We start from the raw sequence: 23722 nt of genomic DNA on the forward strand, positions 1-23722 counted from the left end.
GATGGTGATGATGATGATGTTAGTGATAACAAATTAACATTTATTGAGCCACTAGTATTTTCCAGGCACAGTGCTAAGTGCTTCATGAGCAGTATCCCATATTGACCTTAGCACAATTCTGTGAGGGAGGGTCTCTTTTTAGCCCTATTTTACATAAGAAGAAATTGTTGTTCTAAGAAGTTACAAGGCTATTAGGCAGTGTAGCTGGGATTTGAACCAAAATTGTAGTTAGAGCCTGAATTCTTAATGACTGCCTAGAACCCAACTGATTAGTGCTGTCTACCCAAGTGGTTAGTAGCCTCATGACCCAGCCCTTCCTTTCCAGTTTAGGTGGGGAAACGAAATTGTAAATGTGCAGAACCCAGAGAGGTGTGTCTCATAAGAAGAGGCACAGTCTCACCTCCAAATCTGGGTTCTGGGAAACAGGAGAGGGATTTGTAGTGACCACAATTGATGGACACGTTTATCTAAGACTTCTGCTTGTCCAGCATGAAGCAGTGGAACCAGCCTCCCAGGCTCTGCTCTCAGCACTACAGAAACACGGGCCAATTCCCCATCCCTAAAGATGGCCCTGTCTATGGATGATAGATGTTCACATAAGATTTCTGTGTGATATGCTCTTTGATTTTTCTCCAGAAGCATTTCTACTTCAGGGAAAAAAATAACAATGACAAGTCAGTCACCAAGTCGAAATACAGTGGAATGCTAAGTTTAAGCCTGGGAAACATAAATACCCGAATGCTATTGAGAAATCTGGTTTCAAGGAAAACACCATTCACCCCAAACATCAGTGAGTAACACATAACTTAAATAGCTTAAAGCGATGACGCTATGGAGAGTCAAATTTAGACTCTGCGCATATTTAGAAAGCAAATAGTTGCCATCATCCTTTTACTCTTGCCATTCAGTTTTGAGGAATAGTGATTTTCTAGCAATTCTAAGTCTGCTTGTGGCTGGAGGTCCATCTCAGGCTAGGGTTTGTTATCTGGAACCTGAACTCCTTAGAAGAACACAAAACCACTGATAAGGCAGAGGAAGGGAGAGATGGTGATCCAGAAAGGTGTCCCCAGGGTCCAAGGCAGCACACTGTTCTTCAAAAGACTTCTGCAGATGACCACAGGTTTCTGCTTACAATAAAGGCACCTTGGTGATAGGCTTGCAAACACCCACTGACGTCCTCCTAAATCCTCTGACAGCTCACTTCCTTTAAGCCTCTCTGCATACTATTTCCAACCTCAACAGGGGGTTAAACTTAACTTACTCTGACTTGAAGGTGAGCAGCTCATACCAAGAATTTTAATTTAGCCAGCTCTAAATGACTCCAGACTTGAACTTGGAACAAAGTCGTCCATCAGAACTTTTCTAATTAAAATGGCATCAATTAAAGCTTAATGTCAAAATCAGAACCCGGTCATAGAAACGCAAACACAGACAGTGCCAAGTATTTTGACCTCCACACCATGCTGACCCACACAAAGAGATTTTTGTTCAGCTGCAGTTTATCCTCTAAAAGAAAGGGCAAAGCTCTATGTGTCAAATCTGCTTACCTTTTAGGGAAAATATGAATATGAAAAAAAACTGCTGCATGGAGTCCTAATCCAGTAATTCCTGGGATTGATCTGATGTCCCATGGCAAGCAAAGAAAAGGGAGTTTTAGCCCAGGAGCTCGCATCTAGCATGTGGTTTGTAGACGGGTTAGCCTACTTACTCAAAAGCACATGACTTGACTCTTGGGCAACAGAGGTGTGTGCCTAAACTTTCTTGAAGCCAAGTCAGCCCAACATCTATCACACCAGTGGTACTGAGTGGTGCCCCATCCAGCAGAAGCAGCATCACGTGGAAGTGGCTCAAAATCAAGGTCACAGGCCTCACTCCAGACCTACAGAATCAGAATAGAGGGATGGAGCCCAGCAATCTGTGTTTTTGTTTAGTTCTTGAGATAGGGTCTTGCTCTGTTGCCCAGGCTGGAGTGCAAAGCTACCACCATAGCTCACTGCAGACTTGAACTCCTGGGCTCAAACAATCCTCCCACCTCAGCCTCCCTAGTAGCTAGGACTACAGGCATGCACCACCACACTTGGCTAATTTTGTTTTTCTTTTTTTTTGGTAGAGATGAGGTCTTGCTATGTTGTCTGGGCTGGTTTCAAACTCCTGGTGGTCTCAAATGATCTTCCTGTATTGGCCTCCAAAAGCACCAGGATTACAGGCATGAACCACCATGCGTGGCCAGTCTGTGTTTTTCATAGATAAGTATTCTGGTTAACTCTTGTTTGTGCCAAAGTTTTAGAACTATTGCACTATCCAATGATGATGCATGGCCTTTGCTTAAATTAAGCTCTAAAGACAAATGGAGAAGAAATCCACCTCATTTTGAAATCAAAGAAAGGTAGTTGAAAAAAAAATATTGTGTTTGGGTAGGGCATAGCAAAAACAAACAAACAAACAACAACAACAAAACCTACTGGTAAGAGATAGGAGAGATGTTTTTGACTGAGCACCATGAATCATTTTGGCAGTAAAATGGGCTTTTTTCCCTTGTCAAGACATATCACTTAAAAATAAGAAAAATCTAAGGCATCTGTTTTCTAAGAAAAATGACTAAAGCCAGGGTTATTTTCTGTTTTAATACGTTCACTAGGTTATCAGTAAATTGCATGTACATTTCATGAACTTACCTACTGAAATCCTGTTCAGGATTCTGTTTCCTCAGAAGGAAGATAAAATATATCTCACATGTTAGTGAGATTATTCCCTTAAATATCCTCTGTTAAATCTGCGAGAGTTTAGGCATTCATCTACTGCCTGACTCCAGTTTTGTTATTTTAAAAATTTTGAACTTCATCTTCTGTTTCCAGCTCCCCTTGCCTGGAACAGATTTCATTTGACGACTTACATAGAAGAATGCTGACATGTTATCCTTTAGGTCTCCAAAGATGGCTTGTTCATGAGCGTGCTAGAGTCAGTGGGTGAACTATACATTGTTTTTTTAAGAGATGACTCAGAATCTGACATCCAGTAACAGAAGGTAACAAAAACCACCATATTAAAACTAGTCTTTATTACATTTTCTTGTCACTTAACTTGCTTATAGTTTATAATTGCACAGGCAAAAAAAATTAACATCAAAGAAGTTGCAGTTGATTTTATCCCAACAGGCATCTGTCCACTTTAAATGCTACAAACAAACATTCTTTCTTAGGGAAAATTTTTTAAAATTTACTAAAATTCACGCAGAATTTACTATCTACTTTTTAAAAAGCAAGAGTTTCATCACGGTGTTGGAAACCAAAGACAAAATTTCAATTAAGGACAGTCTGATATTTATATGTTTCCAAAAATAAAACTGCATTATAAAATTAATAAGTTAATGAATTGAAAGAGACACACTTTGCCTAAGATAAAAAATTCTTAATTTAAAAATCACTATAGAGTGCACTGAAAGAAACAAAGTAAGACTATATAAATGCATTGTTAAAAGATGTTGAAGATCCTAACTTATATTTTAATATTTTGCTCATATATAGCCAAGAGCAGGAGAGAAAGCCAACCTAGGATCAATCCAAAGTTTTGCAGGAGAAACATCATCCAGGGTCGTTGTGTTTGAACATGAGTCATTTCAGGAAGCTAAAAAAAGAATAAAAAACCAGAATAAGATCCAGATATATTCAACTGCTGGGAAAAGCTTGGTGGGAAAACATGAGCGACTGTTATTCAGAACTTAATAACCTTTAAAGTTCCCAAAACAGCTACAAAATGCTGAATACCTACTCTACCATGACTTTGAAATGTGAGCTAAAAGTAAGCCACTTGATTGTGGTTATGAGGATCCTGGGATTGGCAAAGTCTTTCTTTTTGTTTTTTTCTTTTGAGGCAGGGTCTTTGCTATGTCACCCAGGCTGGAGTGCAACGGCTGCGATCACATTTCACGGCAACCTCCTGGGCTCAAGCGAACCTCTCACCTCAGCCTTCCAGGTGCACGCCATCGCACCCAGCTAATTTTTGCATTTTTTGTAGAGATGGAGTTTCCCTGTATTGCCCAGGCTAGTCTCGAGCTCCTGGGCTCAAGCAACCTGCATGTTGCGGCCTCCCAAAGTGCTGGGGATTACAGGCGTGAGCCACTGCACCGGGCCTTTGGTAGAAGTCTTAAAATGACATAGTTACCAACCAAAAACAAACCCAACTCTTACTTTTCAGAAAATGTTTAAATGTGACGTAGATAATGCATGAAAATTATTATTTTGGACTGTTCTATTAGGTTTATAAAACCACTATATGCACAGGTTGATGTAAGGCATATATGTATATATGACCAAGTATATATACATATATATGGGGGGAGGGAGGAAGAAAAGGAGAGAGAGAGGGATGACTAAGGTCTTCCTGATCTTTAGAACAGTAAGGACATTATCTCCTGTGGCTACATATATATATATATGTGTATATATATATACACACACATATATATATACACATATATGTATATATGTATATGTATATACCTATATATACATATATACACACATATATATGGTAGGTGTGTGCGTGTGTGTGTGTGTGTGTGTATATATATATGTGTGTATATATATATATATATATATATACATAAAATTTATTTTTTTTGAGACAGAGTCTCACTCTGTCATCCAGGCTGGAGTGCAGTGGTGGGATCTCGGCTTACTGCAACGTCTGCCTCCCGGGTTCAAGCAATTCTTCTGCCTCAGCCTCCTGAGTAGCTAGGACTACAGGCATGTGCTGCGACATTCGGCTAATTTTTGTATGTTTTGGTAAAGACACAGTTTCACTGTGTTGGCCAGGCTGTCCTGTGGCTATATTTTATTCTCAGAGAAACACATGGCAACTATTTCATGTTTGTGAAATGCCCTAACACCATTTAGAGGGAAAGGTTCACTCATGTGTCTATGTGAAGTGCCCCAAGGTGTTTGTCTCAAATTATTTCAAAGCCCTCACCCTGAGAAGGTCAGAGCAAGCATACCTCTTTCATTACACAGTCATTTCCATTGGGACATAGGCTTGTGTCAACAAGGATTGGAGATTTAACTCAATCTTGCCATTTTGGGCCAGAGAATCCTTCATTGTGAGATCCCTCTCCTGTCCATTAGAGGATGTGTAGCAGTATCTCTGGCTCCAACTAGATGTCAGCTGTGCCTCTGCCCCCAATCAGAACAACCAAAAATGCCTCCAGACATAGTCAAACTTTCCCTGGGGGATAAAAATCACCTCCAGGCCGGGCGCGGTGGCTCACGCTTGTAATCCCAGCACTTTGGGAGGCCGAGGAGGGCGGATCACAAGGTCAGGAGATCGAGACCACGGTGAAACCCCGTCTCTACTAAAAATAAAAAAAAAAAAAAAATAATAGCCGGGCGTGGTGGCGGGCGCCTGTAGTCCCAGCTACTAGGAGAGGCTGAGGCAGGAGAATGGCGTGAACCCGGGAGGCGGAGCTTGCAGTGAGCCGAGATTGCGCCACTGCACTCCAGCCTGGGCGACAGAGCGAGACTCCGTCTCAAAAAAAAAAAAAAAAAAAAATCACCTCCAGTAGAGAATGACTCAGATTATTTTATCGGTCAAATGAATGATCAAGGACTTTAGGTTTATGGCAATAGAAAATGGTTTGACACTTTTTTTTTTTTTTGAGATGGAGTTTCACTCTTGTCGCCTAGGCTGGAGTACAGTGGCATGATCTCGGCTCACTGCAAACTCTGCCTCCTGGGTTATGGCAATTCCCCTGCCTCAGCCTCCCAAGTAGCTGGGACTATAGGCATCCACCACTATGCTTGGCTAATTTTGTATTTTTAGTAGAGACAGGGTTTCGTCATGTTGGCCAGGCTAGTCTCAAGACTCCCGACCTCAGGTGATCCACCTGCCTTGGCCTCCCAAAGTATTGGGATTACAGGCATCAGTCACCATGCCCGGCCAGATTGACACATTTTTAAGTACACGGAGAGGAGCATCCTGAATGCTCTGTTTGAGATATTTCTTCATCTTAGGTAGTTACTTCAATGGCATGAGGGTGGTTTACTATGACCCGCCATCTCACATCCCGGCATGGAGCAATGTACTCAAAGACAAAGTAGGATCCAGAACTGCTCTCCTGGGCGGACCATTTTAAACAAATTACATGCCCTTTTGGTGTCTTTACGCCATGTTTAAACATGTTATACTTTAGAAAAATCTTACCTGATTCATCAATTATAAATTCAAAATGACATTTTGGAAAATCTACGGAATGTGGATAAAACATAGTGTATATTTTCAATTTTGTAGTAAAGTGACTTAGCAAGAAGCAGCTGAAACATTTGATTTTATGTTTCATACACTACACGTTTTAAATTACACTTATTTAATGCTTGAACTAGATGTAATTGTTACAAGTTGCTTGTATAGTTAACAATGGATTTATGATAAACTTTCCCCATTTCCTCCTATGTAGTGAATGAATATCTTTCATTTACTAAATGCCTTGATATTAGTTCAACATTCAAAGTGTTTTGGTTTCTAAATGCCTTGATAATAATTCAACATCCACAGTGGATATGGCAGAAGTCTAAGTTATATTAAGGTTTATATGTATAGGGAAGAAATAGTATTTGTTCTCAAAGAGCTTGCATTTGATGGTACTCTTGAGGGATTAACAAGGTACATACATTGGAATTTTCCAATACATTTTTTTTCTTTTTTTGATTCAGGGTCTCACTGTTGCCTAGGCTGGAGTGCAGTGATGTGATCATAGCTCACTGTAGCCTTGAACTCCTGGGCTCAAGCAATCCTCCCACTTCAGCCTCCTGAGTAACTAAGACTGCAGGTGCATACTACCCTACCCAGCTAATTTTAAAATTTTTAGTAGAGACGAGGTCTTGCTGTGTTACCCAGGCTGATCTCAAATGCCGGGGCTCAGCTGATCTTCCCGCCTCAGCCTTCCAAAGCATTGGAATTACAGGCATAAGCCACCATACTCAGCCCCAATAACTTTGATTCTCAACAGTTTTCAGTATTTTTTAATAGTTTCCTCCAAAGCCAGACAACATAGGCCACCACCTTCCTTTGTCCCAGTAAGCTGCATCTCAAACTGCATCTGTGAGACACAATTATACCATCTGTGGTCATTTATAGGCTCAAACTTTGATTAACCTAATTCCCAAATATGGAATAAGACCTTGTGTAGTTCCCTCTCCTCCTCCTTCTCCGCATTTTTCAAACAAGGTTATTATCTTTTATAAAACATGGCTGAATTAACAGCATATTCCATCTCTGTCCCTACTGCCACCTGGTGTTGTTAGTCTTCGATGAAGTACACAGTACAAGTGTTTTCTGGAAAGGTTTTGTTGGCAAAGACTTATAACGTATAGGTCATTTATTGAACTATCATGATTATTTTGAGTGGACTACTATGGAGAAAAATATTTGAGGCAAGATAGAAGCATGGTAGTGAAAATGGTTCTGGTTCAAGAGATAGAATTTGAGAAGACTTTTCAAGTCATCAATATCTTCATGAACCTACATTTTAGAAAGCTCACTTTTGAATTTCCATCTTTGCCTCACACTTCCAGGAAGGATCTTTGGCTGGGGAGAAGTAGACCCTAGATTAGGGTCGATTTAATCGCCAAAATGTTTTTGATACAAAAACACAGAGCTAGAATTAATATCTTGGAAATTATAGCAGAATTTCAAGCTGTTTCTGGTTTGACTAAATCCAAAACATGTCCCAATTATTTTTATTTATTTATTTATTTTATTTAATTATTTTTGAGATGGAGTTTCACTCTTGTCACCCAGGCTGCAGTGCAGTGGCATGATCTCAGCTCACTGCAACCTCCCCGCCTCCCAGGTTCAAGCAATTCTCCTGCCTCAGCCTCCCAAGTAGCTGGGATTACAGGCACACACCACCACACCTGGCTAATTTTTGTGTTTTTAGTAGAGACTGGGTTTCACCATACTGGCCAGGCTGGTCTTGAACTCCTGACCTCAGGTGATCCGTCCACCTTGGCCTCCCAAAGTGCTGGGATTACAAAATTGTCCCAAATTTTTAAAACAATTGTTCAATCTATTATTTTTCTCACTAGCCTAAGCTCATAAACCTGCTGCTTGCTTAGAGGATTTAATACCTATTGAATTGAATGTATCTTTTATGAGAGTCAGTGACCCTACTCCCAGTGAGAAAATCAAGAATTCTTTATTCTTGTATATAGATGATGGCATTATCCACCAGAAAACACCATGAATATTTTCACAACTCCAGAGGCAACATTTACATAGAATACAATGTCTTCAGGAGCTGCAAAAGGCTCCTGCATTTTTTTAATCAAAATAATGGACCCTATGATAACTTGCCATACAGTTAGCTGTGCCTTTTTTTTGTTTGTTTTGAGGTGGAGTCTCACTCTGTTCCTAGGCTGGAGTACAGTGGTGTGATCTTGGCTCACTGCAATCTCCACCTCCCGGGTTCAAACAATTCCCCTGCCTCAGCCTCCCAAGTAGCTGGGACTACAGGCACGCACCACCACGCCTGGCTAATTTTTTGTATTTTAGTAGAGATGGGGTTTCATGATGTTGGCCAGGATGGTCTCCATCTCCTGACCTCGTGATCCGCCTGCCTTGGCCTCCCAAAGCGCTGGGATTACAGGTGTGAGCAACTGCACCTGGCCTAGCTGTGCCTTCTAGCAGCACTTCTTTCCTGCCAGGTCTTTCAGGTTGTCCTGGCTACAAAGTCTTATGCAATGCTTATTTTATTTGCCTTTCATTTACATCTATTTATCACGTCCTTTCTTATATATTTTCCCCCCTTTTACTTCTCGTAATCCTGCAAGTGATAAAACTATTCACTCCTTTCAGTTTTGAAGAAACATTAGCTCAGAGAGGATAACAGCTCACCCACAGTCACATTGTTGTGATGTCAGAAGGAGGACAAGAAACCAGGTCACCTCATAACTCTAGTGAACATACAAAGAACTGCAAAGACCAACTCTCTATCTGAAATTCACCCTTTCTATCTGAAATTCATCCTTGTCTATTATGACCAAGGACGAACTGGTCTAATTAGAAAAAAATGGAAAATATCAGTGGTAGAAATGTCCCATTAAGCATAAAAATGTCACTGCACTTGATGAAAATTTGATAAAATACATGATGCAATCAATAATGAATTAGTTATCAATAATCAACACTTAATAAATCAATAAACAATAACAGCAAACACACCAATAGAAACTCAGGCAAAAGATACCAAACAGGTAATTCAAGAGGAGGAAAATTAAATGGACCAAAATATTTTGGAAAAAGGTATAATGTATAATAATTTTTAGGTTGGGCATGGTGGCTCACACCTGTAATCCCAGCACTTTGGGAGGCCTAGGCTAGCAGATGACTTGAGGTCAAGAGTTCAAGACCAGCCTGGCCAATATGGTGAAACGCAGACTCTACTAAAAACACAAAAATTAGCCAGGCATGGTGGCGGGTGCCTGTCATCCCAGCTACTTGAAAGGCTGAGGCAGGAGAATCGTTTAAACCTGGGAGGCGGAGGTTGCAGTGAGCCGAGACTGTGCCACTGCACTGCAGGCTAGGTGACAAGAGTGAGACTCCGTTTAAAAAAATATATATGTATACATATACACATATAATTTTTAAAATGCTAACTACAAGATGCCAGTGATATAGCTATTAGGCTGCCTTTGTTGTAAAAGATATCACAGTACTGGTTCTATGTTTTCAAGGCAGACAATATGTGTTTGAAAAGACTTGGCCAGGCACAGTGGCTCACACCTATAATCCCAGCACTTTGGGAGGCTGAGGCGGGCGGATCACGAGGTCAGGAGATTGAGACTATCTTGGCTAACACAGTGAAACCCCGTCTCTACTAAAAAAATACAAAAAATTGGCCAGGTATGGTGGTGGGCGCCTGTGGTCCCAGCTACTCGGGAAGCTGAGGCAGGAAAATGGCATGAAGCTGGGAGGCACCACTGCACTCTAGCCTGGGCAACAGAGTGAGAATCCGTCTCAAAAAAAAAAAAGAAAAGACTAAGTTTGCAAGCTCATAGATATGGACAAACAGTGCAAATCAACATTTCAAAAAAAGTTTAACGACATTCTCATCTGAAATAAAAGTTTTAATTTCAATTTCGGTGGCCTATGTGAACTTTCCATGTTCACACGTAAATCATTTTGGTGAGAAACCCAGCTAAACCTGCTTTTGTGACAATACTTGGCTCTTTTTAGTATGATTATGGATGAACATATGAACCATAATATCTCTTGGATACCAAATACCAGAGAGTCCTACAGAAAGTCTTTCCAACAGCTACAAATACGAAATGCCAAAACTCAAACCCTATCTAATTACAGCTTTCCACTTTCTCTTAATCTCCATATATGTATATATTTTTTCCATCATTTTAGCCAGTAAATTATTTTGAAGGAAAATAAAGGTTCATATGAATTAATTTTCAAGAGTATTTATTTTATTTTTTTGTTAGAAATTTAAAATTTTTGGCAAGAGTTTAAATGCCACCATTTCCCCCCTGAATTTCAAAAAAGAAAGAAAAATCCCTTCTTCCTCCAGGGCAGTTAAGTCCCGTTATTGAGCAATTTTACAGATCTTGATTTATACTCTAAGAGTAGAGGAGGGGAAATGATGAACAGAGTATATTAACAATGACGTAAAGGTACAGAGAGAAAGGAGGACATTTTAGCAAAAGTGTCTTGCCCAGAGGTAGTGCTAAGAGAAATGTTCTTTAGATTTCTGCCAGAAACTTGGAAACCTTGACGTAGAGAAGTAACTTCCTTTTTTACCACTATGTTTCACAAGTTGTCCAACCCAAATCAGCAGATGCAAAGAGTTGTTAGTCAAGTAGTTGTAATTTTCTGGAAATAAAAAATCTTTAGCTAAAGTGCATCCCTTTGGTCTGCCATTTTTGAGTTCTTTTTTCAGTTTTGAATCAAGGCACAGGTAAGAAATTCCTTAAAATGCAGCAGAGTCCACAAACTATGACTTATCCACAGAGAATGGTCCTCGCAAGTTCTGTTACCTAATTGAAAACTACTTATGATAGCTAACTGCTAAGTGGCATTTCTGAACATTTTAGAAAGTGACATTAAGAAAACGTTTTGGGCCGGGCACGGTGGCTCACACCTGTAATCCCAGCACTTTGGGAGGCCGAGGCGGGCGGACGACGAGATCAGGAGATCGAGACCATCCTGGCTAACACGGTGAAACTCCACCTCTAATAAAAAACAAAAATTAAAAAAAAAAAAGAAAGAAAACGTTTTGGTGGGGCGTGGTGGCTCACGCCTGTAATCCCAGCACTTTGGGAGGCTGAGGCGGGTGGATCACCTGAGGTCAGGAGTTCAAGACCAGCCTGACCAGTATGGTGAAACCTCATCTCTATTAAAAACACAAAAATTAGCCAGGTGTGGTGGCAGGTGCCTATAATCCTAGCTACTCGGGAGGCTGAGGCTGGAGGGTTGCTTGAATCTGGGAGGCGGAGGTTGCAGTGAGCCAAGATCACACCACTGCACTACAACCTAGGCGACAGAGTGAGACTCCATCTCAAAAAAAAAAAAAAAAAAGAAAAGAAAATGTTTTAAACTTGAGTCAATCTCTATAACCACATTCCTAGTTAAGTTGAAGCTTTAAAATAAATACTCATGAAGAAAATTAGGAGAACCATCAGGAAAGAAAGTAGACAAATACCAGCATCTGGTCCTATGTGGTAACTGTATACTAGGGAGGACCTGTCACAAAGAAGGATGATCTGTAAAACATCCTCTGGAACTCGTATTTTGTCCCGCTTTCTTGTACATCTGAGTTTCAGACTCTCATGACAAGCAAAGCCTTCACTGTCCACTTCCACCTGTAACCTAAAACTAGTTTCCTGTTGGCATCACTAAAGACCCATTACCAAATATTTCAACATTTACCTCTATTCATGATTCATAAATATACACACTGAAGAAGAAAGATCAGCCTCCAATGCTTCCAAGATAAAGATGTCAAAGAGCTTTCATTGATAAAAATTTGCAACTCAAATACAGAAACAATATTCATTTACTGATGACATTTAGAGACGTCTCCTAGGAAGGTAAGGTTGTACTTTAAGTATTTTTCTCTCTCAGGAATGCATAGCTTTTGGCATTATGAATGTTTAGAAGTGATTTGCTTCCCCATTCATAAAGTTCACTTAATTGACGTATGACATCTGTTTCCAAGAGGGATCCTAAAAGTCACTGTGCACACGGAGGCAGGTATACATTTGCATTGGATAAGCAGAACCATGTTTGTTTCTAAGAAATGTGATAAAGAAGAAATCTCAGAAACTTATCTTGGGGGGCATCCTAATTATGTTTAATTTCTAGAGGAACACACATTCTGTGGGAGTCTCTAACTCCAGCCCGTTTGTAAATGGCTTAGTTTGTCCTTACAGAAGGCAGGCATCTAAGAACAAAATGGAACTTGGTGCAAGTCACCATTTGGCTTACAAATGAGCAATTGCCACTCTCTCCTAACAAGTAAAGCTGATCAACTGAAAAACCAACAACTCTCTTTAGATGCATCAAAGAAAGGTGCACACTGTCTCAGACACTGGAGAGACAGCAGGTAGACTCAGACAATCACAACTTACCAGAGCAAAAGCCCAGTAGCAGAAACCTCTGCTAGAACCAGTCAGTGGAAGGTTGAGAAAATCTGACTGCAATGAATGAATTGCTGAGAGCTCAGCCTGGACAACTCTGGAGCGACGGAAGTGGAGCCAAGGCAGGGTACCCACCAAGGGAAATATTAAGTGAGCAAGAGTGCCTGGGGACCCACACTTCTTCCGTGGACCTATGCAATCCTGGGCACAGGAGATCCCCCTGGCCTCCCCTCAGTGCCTCCAGACTGACGTGGAGAACTACATGGAGTCAGGGCAGAGCCGCTGCTCAGGCCCATGAGGAACCCCAAGGGCCTTGGATTCCTGAACACCATGGCACCAGCTGTCTTAGCTCCACCAAGAAGGGAAGCCAGGCTCTCTTGCAACCACAGTGTTGAGAAGCACACAGACAACAGGCCTCACTTTCATCAACACCTTGCCGGGCAAAGCCCACTGGCCTGGGACCCCGACACAGCCACCCGACCTCCACCTGGGCACTAGGGCCAGTAGCCACTCTGCATTTCTCTGGGATGCTGATCCCAGAGGTAACCAACAGGCCTGCCCTTTTTGACACTGCTGCAGCCCCCACCCCTTCTGCCCTCAGGCTGCAGTTATGCCAAAGAGCCTAAGACTTGTAGGCCTCCAGCGCACCACAGCTGCCTTATGGAAAGTGGCCAGACTGTTTTCCACAGGGGTCCCTGTCCCTGCTACTCCTCACTGAGCAGTGCCTCCTGACCTGGGTCTACAGCACAGCCTCCCTTCCCCAACCTGGGCACTTCGGTTGGTGGTGGCTCTGCATTTTTCTGGGGAGGAAATCCCAGAGATAACCCAGACTCTCAGCCATTGCTGCTACAGAGGAACTACCCTTGCTGCCCTTGGGCTGGAAAGAGAATAAAGACCCTGATCACTTTGCTGACACCCCCAGCACACTGCAACCAGCATAAGGAGAGGAGCCCAGTCTCTCTTCCCTGTGAGCCCTTGACTCCCTGCTCTTTACCAGGCAGGGTCCCCAGGTTGGGCTTGCAGTGCAGCCACCCCACCCCAGTGAACATTCCCATTGGCAGTGGCTTTGTGTCTCTCCATCATGGAATTCCCAGAGGAAACTGACAGCCCCTCTGCCACTGCTGTAGCAGCAGAACTTTCCCTTACCAGTGCTACCTGGTCCCCTACCACCAGGCTATGGAAGGAACAAAAAGACTGAGTGTTTTACTTGCTCCTCCAGCATAACCCAGCTGCTCTAGAAAGGAGAGGCCCGACTGTCTTCCCCATGAACCCTCTGACATCCTTGCTCTTTACCAGGCAGCTTGGGCTTGCAATGCAGCCACTCTACCCTGGGCTGATCATTCCAATTGACAGCATTCTGTTTCTCTTGGGTGGAGCCCCAAGAGACAAGCGAAAGGACCTCTGTCATTGCCACTGTCAAGGTCCCCATCCCTGCTGCCCCCCAGCTGGGGAAAGAACAAAAAGCCTGAGCTTGCCCCAAGGCTGTGGTGCACAGCCCCAGAGGGCCAAGCTGAGATCTGTGACCGGCACTCAAGTAGAAGAGGAGCCTACATTCTCAGCACTGAGAAGGGGCATGGATGCAAACACAAGGAAATACAGAGGAACCGAGTGGCTAAGAGCCTGTCTACTGGTCATTACTCTTAAGCACCACTTGGATTAGAGCCCAAATTTCAACACCAAAAATACTATGCTAATATAGACCTCTGTGAAACCAGGTACTAGAATTCAGCCACAAAAAAAGACCCTGCATAAAGCCTTGGCCCTCTGGAAACATCCAGAAATGAAGCTAACTGACCAGGCTCAAATTACACCACAGTTAAAGGAACATCAGCCCACACAGATGTCAAAGAACCAGCACAAGAACCCTGATAACTCTAAAATTAAGAGTGTCTCCTTACATCCAAACTGCCACACTAGCTCCCCAGTAATGGTTGTTAACCAGAATGAAGTGGCTGAAATGAAAGACATAGAATTGAGAATCTGGACAGCAACAAAGATCATCGAGATTCAAGAGGAAGTTGAAACCCATTCCAAGAAATCTAAAGAATCCAGTAAAATGATTCAAGAGAATGAAAGAAAAAATAGCCATTTTAAGAAAGAACCGGCCGGGCACGGTGGCTTACGCCTGTAATCCCAGCACTTTGGGAGGCCAAGGTGGGCGGATCACAAGGTCAGGAGATTGAGACCATCCTGGCTAACATGGTGAAACCCTGTCTCTACTAAAAATACAAAAAAATTAGCCGGGCACAGTGGCGGGCACCTGTAGTCCCAGCTACTGGGGAGGCTGAGGCAGGAGAATGGCGTGAACCCGGGAGGTGGAGCTTGCAGTGAGCCGAGATTGCGCCACTGTACTCCAGCCTGAGCGACAGAGCCAGACTCCGTCTCAAAAAAAAAAAAAAAGAAAGAACCAAAGTGAGCTGATAGAACTGAAAAACTCACTATATAAATTTCATAACATAATTGGAATTATTGACAGCAGAATAGACCAAGATGAGGAAAGAATATCAGAGCTTGAAGAGTGGTTCTTCAAATTAACTCAGTAAGACAAAAATAAAGAAAAAAGAACTAAAAAAAAAAAATAAACAAAACCTCTGAGAAAGACCGGATTATGTAAAGAGATAAAATCTATGACTCATTGGCATTCCTGAAAGACAGGGAGAGGAAGCAAGCAAATGGGTAAACGTATTTGAGGATACTGTCCATGAAAATTTCTTCAATGTTACTACAGGGGTTGACGTTCAAATTCAGAAAATTCAGAGAAGAAAACCCTTGCAAGATACTATATAAGACAACCATCCCCAAGACACATAGTCATCAGATTCTTCAAGGTCAATGCAAAAGAAAATATATTAAAGGCAGCTAGAGGGAAGGGGCAGGTCACCTACAAAGGGAAGCTCATCAGACTGACAGTGGATTTTTCAGCAGAAACCCTACAAGCCAGAAGATGCTGGGGGCCTAATTAAGAATCCTTAAAGAAAAGAAATTTCAACCAAGAATTTCATATCCAGCAAAACTAAGCTTCATAAGTGAAGGAGAAATAAAATCCTTTTCAGACAAGCAAATGCTAATGGAATTTGTAACCACCAGACCTGACTTACAAGAGGTCCTTAAGGAAGTACTAAATGGAAATGAAAGACCATTACTGGACACCACAAAAACACACTCAAGTACATAGACTACTGACTCTGTAAATCAAATACACAATTATGTCTACTTAACAACCAGCTAACAACACGATGACATGATCAAATCCATACATATCAATATTAACCTTGAACATAAACAGGCTAAATGCTCCACTTAAAACGCACAGAGTGGTAAGCTGGATAAAGAAGCAAGACCTAAATGTATGCTTTCTTCGAAGAGACCCCTCTCACATGCAAGAACACCCATAGACTCAAAGCAAAGGGATGGAGAAATATCTATAAAGCAAACAGAAAACAGAAAAGAGCAGGGGCTGCTATTCTTATCTTAGACAAAACAGACTTTAAGCCAACAATGATCAAAAATGACAAAAAAAAGGGCATTACGTAATGATAAAACGTTTGATTCAACAAGATGTAATTATCCAACCAATGGAGCAGGTTAGAAAACACAGGGATAAAGCTGTACACTTACAATGATCTGATCTTTGACAAGGCAGACAATAACAAGCAGGAAAGGACTCTCTATTCAATAAATGGTGCCAGGATTACTGGTTAGCCATATGCAGAAGACTGAAACTGGACCCCCTCCTTTCACCATATACAAAAATCAACTTGAGATGGATTAAAGACTTAAATGTAAAACCTAACACTACAAAAACTCTAGAAGAAAACCTAGCAAATACCATCCTGGATATCAGTCTTGGCAAAGATTTCATGACAGAGACTCCAAAAGCAATTGCAAAAAAATCAAAAGTTGACAAGTGGGACCTCATTAAACTGAAGAGCTTCTGCACAGCAAAATAAACTCTCAACTGAGTAAACAGACAGCCTATAGAATAGGAAAAATATTTGCAAACTATCCATCTAACAAAGGCCTAATATCCAAAATTTGTAAGAAACTTAAATAAATTAACAAGCAAGAAACAAATGGCCCCATGAAAAAATGAGCAAAGGACAGGAACAGACATATTTCAAAAGATGACATACACATGGCCAACAAGCATATGAAAAAATGCTCTATATCACTAGTCATGAGGGAAACGCAAATCAAAACCACAATGACGCACCATCTCATACCCATTAGAATGGCAATTATTAAAAAAGTTAAAAAACAGCAGATAGTGATGAGGTTGCAGAGAAAGGGAATGCTAATATACTGCTGGTGAAAATGTAAATTAGTTTAGCCACTGTGGAAGACAGTCTGGAGATTTCTTAAAGAAGTTAAAATAGAACTACCATTCAATGCAGCAATCCCATTACTGGCTATATATCCAAAAGAGTAAAAATCATTCTACCATAAAGACACATGCACTCATATGTTCATCACAGCACTATACACATAATCAAAGACATAGAATCAACCTAAATGCCTGACAATGGTGGAATGAATAAAGAAAATACGGTACAAATACACCATGGAATACTATACAGCCATAAAAAAGAAAAGATTGCATCTTTTGTGGCAACATGGATGAAGCTGGTGGCCGTTATCCTAAGTGAATTAAAACAGGAACAGAAAACCAAATACCATGTGTTTTCACTTATAAGTGGGAAATAAATATTGACACAAAGAAGGGTATAATAGATATTAGGGCTTACTCAAGGTGGAGGGTGAGGATTGCAAAACCACCTATTGGGTATTATGTTGATTGCCAAGGTGACAAAATTATTTGTATACCAAATTCCCACGATATGCACCTTACCCATGTAACATACTTGCACATGTATCCCTTGAACCTAAAAAAAAAAAATTGGAAGATTAAAAAAAAATGTACAGACCTAGAAGGCAGAAAATCAGTAGACATAGTTGAATTCAGCAGGACATCAATCAATGGGACATAACTGACATCTTTAGACTACTTTATCCAACAAGAGCAGATTGCAAATTCTTCCCCAGCTCACGTGAAACATTCAACAAGATAGACCACATTCAGGGCTATAAGACTGACCTTAACAAATTTAAAATAATAGAAGTCATACAATTTCTATTCTTAGATCATACGGATTAAACTAGAAATCAATAACAGAAAGATAGCTGGAAAATAGCAAAAGAACTGGAGATTAAATAACATACCTCTAAATAACACATGAGTTAAGAAAGAAATCTCAAGAGAAACTAAAAAAGTTTTGAATGAACGAAAACAAAAATAAACTGTATCAACATTTGTGAGATAAGACTGAAAGTGTGCTCAAAGGGAAATTCAGAGCATTGAATTTCAGAAAAGAATCAGAAATTATATATATCAGAAAGGAATAAAGATCTAAACTCAACATTCAAAGCTTCCTTCTTAGGAAACTAGAAAAAGAAGAGCAAATTAAATCCAAAAGTAAGCAGAAGAAAATAATGAAAGAGCAGAAATCAATGAAATTAAAATCAGATAATCAATACAGAAATTTGACAAAGCCAAATCTTGTTCATTGAAAAGATTCATAAAATAGATAAGCCTCTAGCTAGGCTAACAAAAAAAAGGAGAGAAGATACAAAGTATTGATACTGGAACTCAAAGAGAGGATGTCACTACAGATTCTGTGGACATTAAAGGATAATAAAGAAATATTAGGAACAACTCTATGTCCCCAGATTTGATAACATAGATGAAACGGACCAATTCCCTGAAAAACAGAGTCAGCTAAAACCCACACAAGAAGGAATAGAAAATTTGAATAGGCCTTTATCTATTAAAGAATTTGAATTAATAATCAATAACCTCCCCAAACAGAAATCACCAGGCCCAGATGGGCTCACCAATGAACTTTACCAAACACTTTAGGAAAAAAATTTTACCAATTCTCTAAAATCTCTTTCAGAAGATAGAAGTAGAAGGAATATTTCCTAACTCATTTTGTGAGGCTAGCATTACCCTAAGAACAAAACCAGGCAAAGACATTACAAACAAAGAACACCAATAGATCAACTACAGACCAACGCTTCTCAAAAATATAGATGCAAAAATGCTGAACAAAGTATTGGCAAATCAAAACCAACAATGTACAAAAGGAATTATAACTACAATCAAGAGGGATTTATTCCAGGTATGCAAGGCTGATTCAACATTTGGATTATCAGTTAACATAATCCATCACATCAACAGCTAAAGAAAAAAAATTACATGATCCTATCAATAGGTGTAGGAAAAGTATTTGACAAAATCCAACATTCAGTCATGATAAAAACTCTCAGTAAACTAGGAATTAAGGTAATTTCCTCAACTTGATAAAGAACATTTACAAAAACCTATAGCTAACATATACCTAATGGTAAGAAACTAGAAGCTTTTCACTAAAATCAGAAGAAAGGCAAGGATGAGCCCTCTCACTGCTGCTTCTCAACATCATACTGGAAGTTCTGGCTAATGCAATAAGATAAGAAATGGAAATAAAAGGCACGCAGATTAAAAACAAAGAAATAAGACCACCTTTGTTCACAGATGACATGATAACTATAAAGAAAATCTAAAAGATTCAACAACAAAGCTCCTAGAACAGATAATCAAGTATAGCAAGGTTGTGGAATACATGGTTAATACTCAAAAATCAACTGCCTTTGTCTATATCATCAGTGAACAGGTGAAATTTAAAGTCAAAAATCCATTACCATTTACACTTGCACTTCCAAAAATGAAACATTCAGTTATAAATCTAACAAAATGTGCACAAGACGTATATGAGGAAAACTACGAAATTCTGACAAATGATGTCAGAAGACTAAATAAATGGAGAGGTTTTCCATGTTCAAGGGTAGGAAGACTGTATATCCTCAAGATGTTAGTTATTTCCAATTTGATGTATAGATTCAATTCAATCCAAATCAAAGTCCCAGCAAGTTATTTAATGGGTATCAACATACTGATTTTAAAGTTCACATGGAGTGGAAGAAATCCATAATAGCCAACTAAATATTAAAGACTGACACTGAAAAATATTGGAGGCCTGACACCACCTGACTTCAAGACTTACTATAATGTTACAGGAATCAAGATACTGCTGTGTTGCTAAAAGAATAGACAAATAGATCAATGGCATATAACATGGTCCAGAAATAGACCTATATAAATACAGTGAGCTGATCTTTGATAAAGGAGTAAACACAATAAAATGGAGCAATGGCCTCTTTTCAAAAAATGGTGCTGGAACAACCTGAAATCCACTTACAAAAAAAGTGAATCTAGACACAGTCTTACATTCTTCACAAAAAGGTGGGTGGATCATGAGGTCAGGAATTCCAGACCAGCCTGGCTAACACGGTGAAACCCCATCTCTACTAAAACTACAAAAATTAGCCAGGCATGGTGGTGCGCACCTGTAATCCCAGCTACTCAGGAGGATGAGGCAGGAGAATTGCTTGAATCCAGGAGGCAAAGGTTGCAGTGAGCTGAGATCATGCCACTGCACCCCAGCCTGGGTGACAGAGGGAGACTCCGTCTCAAAAAGAAAAAAATTAATTACTTCACAATAAAGCATAGACCTGAATTAAAAATGCAAAACCATAAAAATCTTAGAAGATTATGATAAAAGAAATCCAGGAGACCTTAGATATAGCAATGAATTTTCAGGCAAGATGCTAAAGACATGATCTATGAAAGAAAGAGTTCATAAGTTGGGCTTCATTAAAATTAAAATGTATTTTTAAAAATATATAAGTAAATAATTTATTTGGGCCAAGCTTCAGGATTGCAATCCGGGAGCATAGGTTCAAGTTGCCCTAAATATATACTCCCAAAATTAAAACCTCAGTTCAGTGAAAGACAATGCCAAGAGAATGAGAAGATAAGCCACAGACTGGGGGAAAACATTTGCAAAACATTATCTGATAAAGGAATGGTATCCAAAATAGACAAGGCACTTTTAAAAGACAATAGGAAAACAGATAATTTCCAATTAAAAATGGGAAGATCTGAATAGAGACTCCCCAAAGAAGATGTATGATGGCAAGCAGTCATATAAAAAGATGCTTAGCATTTTATATTATTAAGGAATTGCAAATTACAACAACAATGAAATACCTCTATACACCTATTAGAATGGCCAAAACCCGTAACACTGACAGCAACAAGTGCTGGTGAGGATGGAGAGCAAGTGAAACTCTCATTCATTGCTCATGGAAATGCCAAACGGTACAGCTACTTTGGAAGACAGTTTGGTAGCTTCTTACAAAACTAAACATACCTTTATCATATTATCCAACAATCATATTTCTTGACATTTCCTCAACAGATTTGAAAACGTTTGTTCACACGAAAACCTGCTCAAGTGTATTTATAGCAGTTTAATCCATAATTACCAAAATTTGGAAGGAAGCAAATTTGGATGTCTTGCAGTAGGTAAATGGATAAATGGTGATGCGTCCAGACAGTGAAATATTATTCAGCACTAAAAAGAAATGAACTATCAAACTGTAAAAAGACAGAGGAAACTCAGATTTATATTATGAAATGAAAGACGCTAATCTGAAAAGGCAGCATACTGTATCATTACAAATATATTCTGAAAAAGGCAAAACCATGAAGACAGTAAAAACAGCAGTGGTTGACACAGATTTGGGGGAAAGAAGAATAAACAAATAGGCAGAACACAGGGGACATTTAGGCAGTGCAACTATTCCATATGATACAATGCTGAGTATGTGTCATCGTCCATTTGTCAAAACCCATAGAATGTATAAAACCAGGAGTGAAATCTAACGTAAACTGTGGACTTTGATTGATAATGTGTTAAGGTATGTTTGTGAATTGTAACAGATGTATCATTGTGTTGCAGGATGTCCATAGTGGCGTGGTTGTGCATGTGTGGGGACAGGGGACTTATGGGAACTCTGTACTTTCTGATCAGTTTTGCTGTGAACCCAAAACTGTCCTAAAAACAAAATTTAACTAAAAAAATCCATTTTTCAGTCACACTAGCCTCATTCAAGGCACAATAGCCACATATAACTACTGGCCACCATTTGGATAGTGCAGGTGAAATAAAAAAGTTGATTATTTATCTTTAGAAGCACATTTTACAAGAGTTACACATCCACTTCGAGAAAAATCATCATGATTATGGTTCATTCTGTACTTTTTATGTCCCACCCACATAGTTCTGTTACTCTAAAAATTTTGTAAAAATAAAAAAGAAGGAAAAACTAAAGCATATTTCGAGTTACTGGAGTGTTTGATGTCTAGGGCCCAACTAGACTGTGCCTTTTCACAGTCTTTTACTGATACTCAGGACAAGATTTAGTCCAAGCACTTTCCGCAATATTATACCACCAATGTACCTAGATTTTTTTCCCAAATGTGATCACTATTATGAAGAGTCACTGGAACATCTCCCTAATATCAAACACAGAGAAAAAATGAAAAAAAAATCTTTTGAGTATTCACTCATTCATATATTGAGAACAATGTTAATAAGGCATTCAGCTAATTTTTTATCTCAATTTTTTGGAGTCTTTTGATGATTATTGATAACACTTCAACTAAAAAACGATTACAAAGAGACATGTAATAGTCTTTCCATTAAACAGATACATAGGTAGATAGATTTAATATGGTTCTTAGTGGCACCCAAAAGTTTATGCAGTTTTTGCCCAACCTAATAATCTGTATAATCCTTTATCCACGCAGTGTCTCCAAGAAAATTTACTGAAAAATTCATCTATGAGATCACAACTTGTTGAAAAATTGGTAAATTAGGAAGACCGTTTGGCCTTTATAAATCCAAAAAGTGCGTGAACTGGCTTAGTTCGTCTTTCTTCTCCCATACATCATCTAGCCATCTTCCTAGTTGTTGTAGTGCTTCACCATGAAGTCAATCACACTACTTTTTTACTTTTCTTCCAGATAGTTGGAAACATGAAACCATACATAGGCTGTCTCTTCACAGCTGTGATCCTTATGACACTCAAACTGTAGATGCATCAGATTTGTAAACCTATATTAGTCCTAACAAGCAAGGCAATTTGTACCTGGCATTCACTATCACAAACTTTAAGGAAATACCAGAAAAGTTGCTCCAGTGAACAAGAAAAAAATTCACGCAAGGATTAATTTTGTCATACAGCACAAGGACTTAAAAAGACATGATCCCTTCTAACACTGAAAGACAATAGAGATTTCCTTTATTTATTGTCATAAATGCATATTTCCGTATTCATACAACTTAAAATTGAAGAAGGGAAAAACAGACACTGAATGAGCTAAATTTTGATTTCTGTTTCCAGTGGGTTTCAAAAGCAAAACAAGAAGAAAGGGCTTATGTGATTGTTGTAGAATCTTTTTGACTTGTAAATTTGCCTTTAATGTACAAATTTTTATGCATTATAGCATTATATTTTTTAAAATACTGCTTGTAGAACACATCTTTCTGTTAAATAATAATTTGTTAAGCAGTAGGTATATATTTTTTCACTCCCAAGATGTTAAAACAAAATCCAAATATATAAATTTAGCAAAGTTGAAAGACAAAATAAACACACAAAATTAGTTGCATTTATAAACACAGACAAGAAACAATCCAAAAAAGAAACAAAAACAAATATATTTACAATACCATCAAAAAGAAGAAAATACCTAGAAATAAAATTAACCGAGAAAGTCAAAGACTTGTACCCTGAAAACTATAAAACATTGCTGAAAGAAATTAAAAACAAATAAATGGAAAGATATCTCATGTTCATGGATTGGAAAATTTAGTATTATCAAGATACCAATACTACTTAAAGTACAGACTAAAGGTAATCTCTATCAAAATCCCAATCACTTTTTTAAAAAAATAGAAAAATTAACCCTAAAATTCATATGAAATCTCAAAGGATCCTCAAATAGCCAAAACAATCTTGAAAAAGAATAAATTTGGAGATCTTAGATTTCCTGATTTGAAAACTTACTACAAAACTAGAATAATCAAATGAGTGTGGTACTGGCTACAGACAGCCATATAGACCAAGAGAATAGA

The 23722-nt window shown here is 39.3% G+C and overlaps 1 protein-coding gene across 4 annotated transcripts in view; it reads right to left on the minus strand.

Annotated features, from left to right (window-relative positions):
• Positions 1–3041: 3041 nt before the first annotated feature.
• SLC39A12 (solute carrier family 39 member 12) overlaps positions 3042–23722 on the minus strand; it is an 83161-nt gene continuing 62480 nt past the window's right edge. For all 4 annotated transcript variants that reach the window (XM_030819235.1, XM_003257691.3, XM_012499338.2 and 1 more), the window contains one exon: positions 3042–3624. In XM_030819235.1, the coding sequence (XP_030675095.1) occupies positions 3496–3624 (129 nt within the window). In that variant the 3' untranslated portion in view covers positions 3042–3495. The remainder of the gene's footprint in view (positions 3625–23722) is intronic.

The sequence above is a fragment of the Nomascus leucogenys genome, chromosome 9 (assembly GCF_006542625.1).
Source record: "Nomascus leucogenys isolate Asia chromosome 9, Asia_NLE_v1, whole genome shotgun sequence".
In the NCBI taxonomy this organism is placed as follows: domain Eukaryota; kingdom Metazoa; phylum Chordata; class Mammalia; order Primates; family Hylobatidae; genus Nomascus; species Nomascus leucogenys.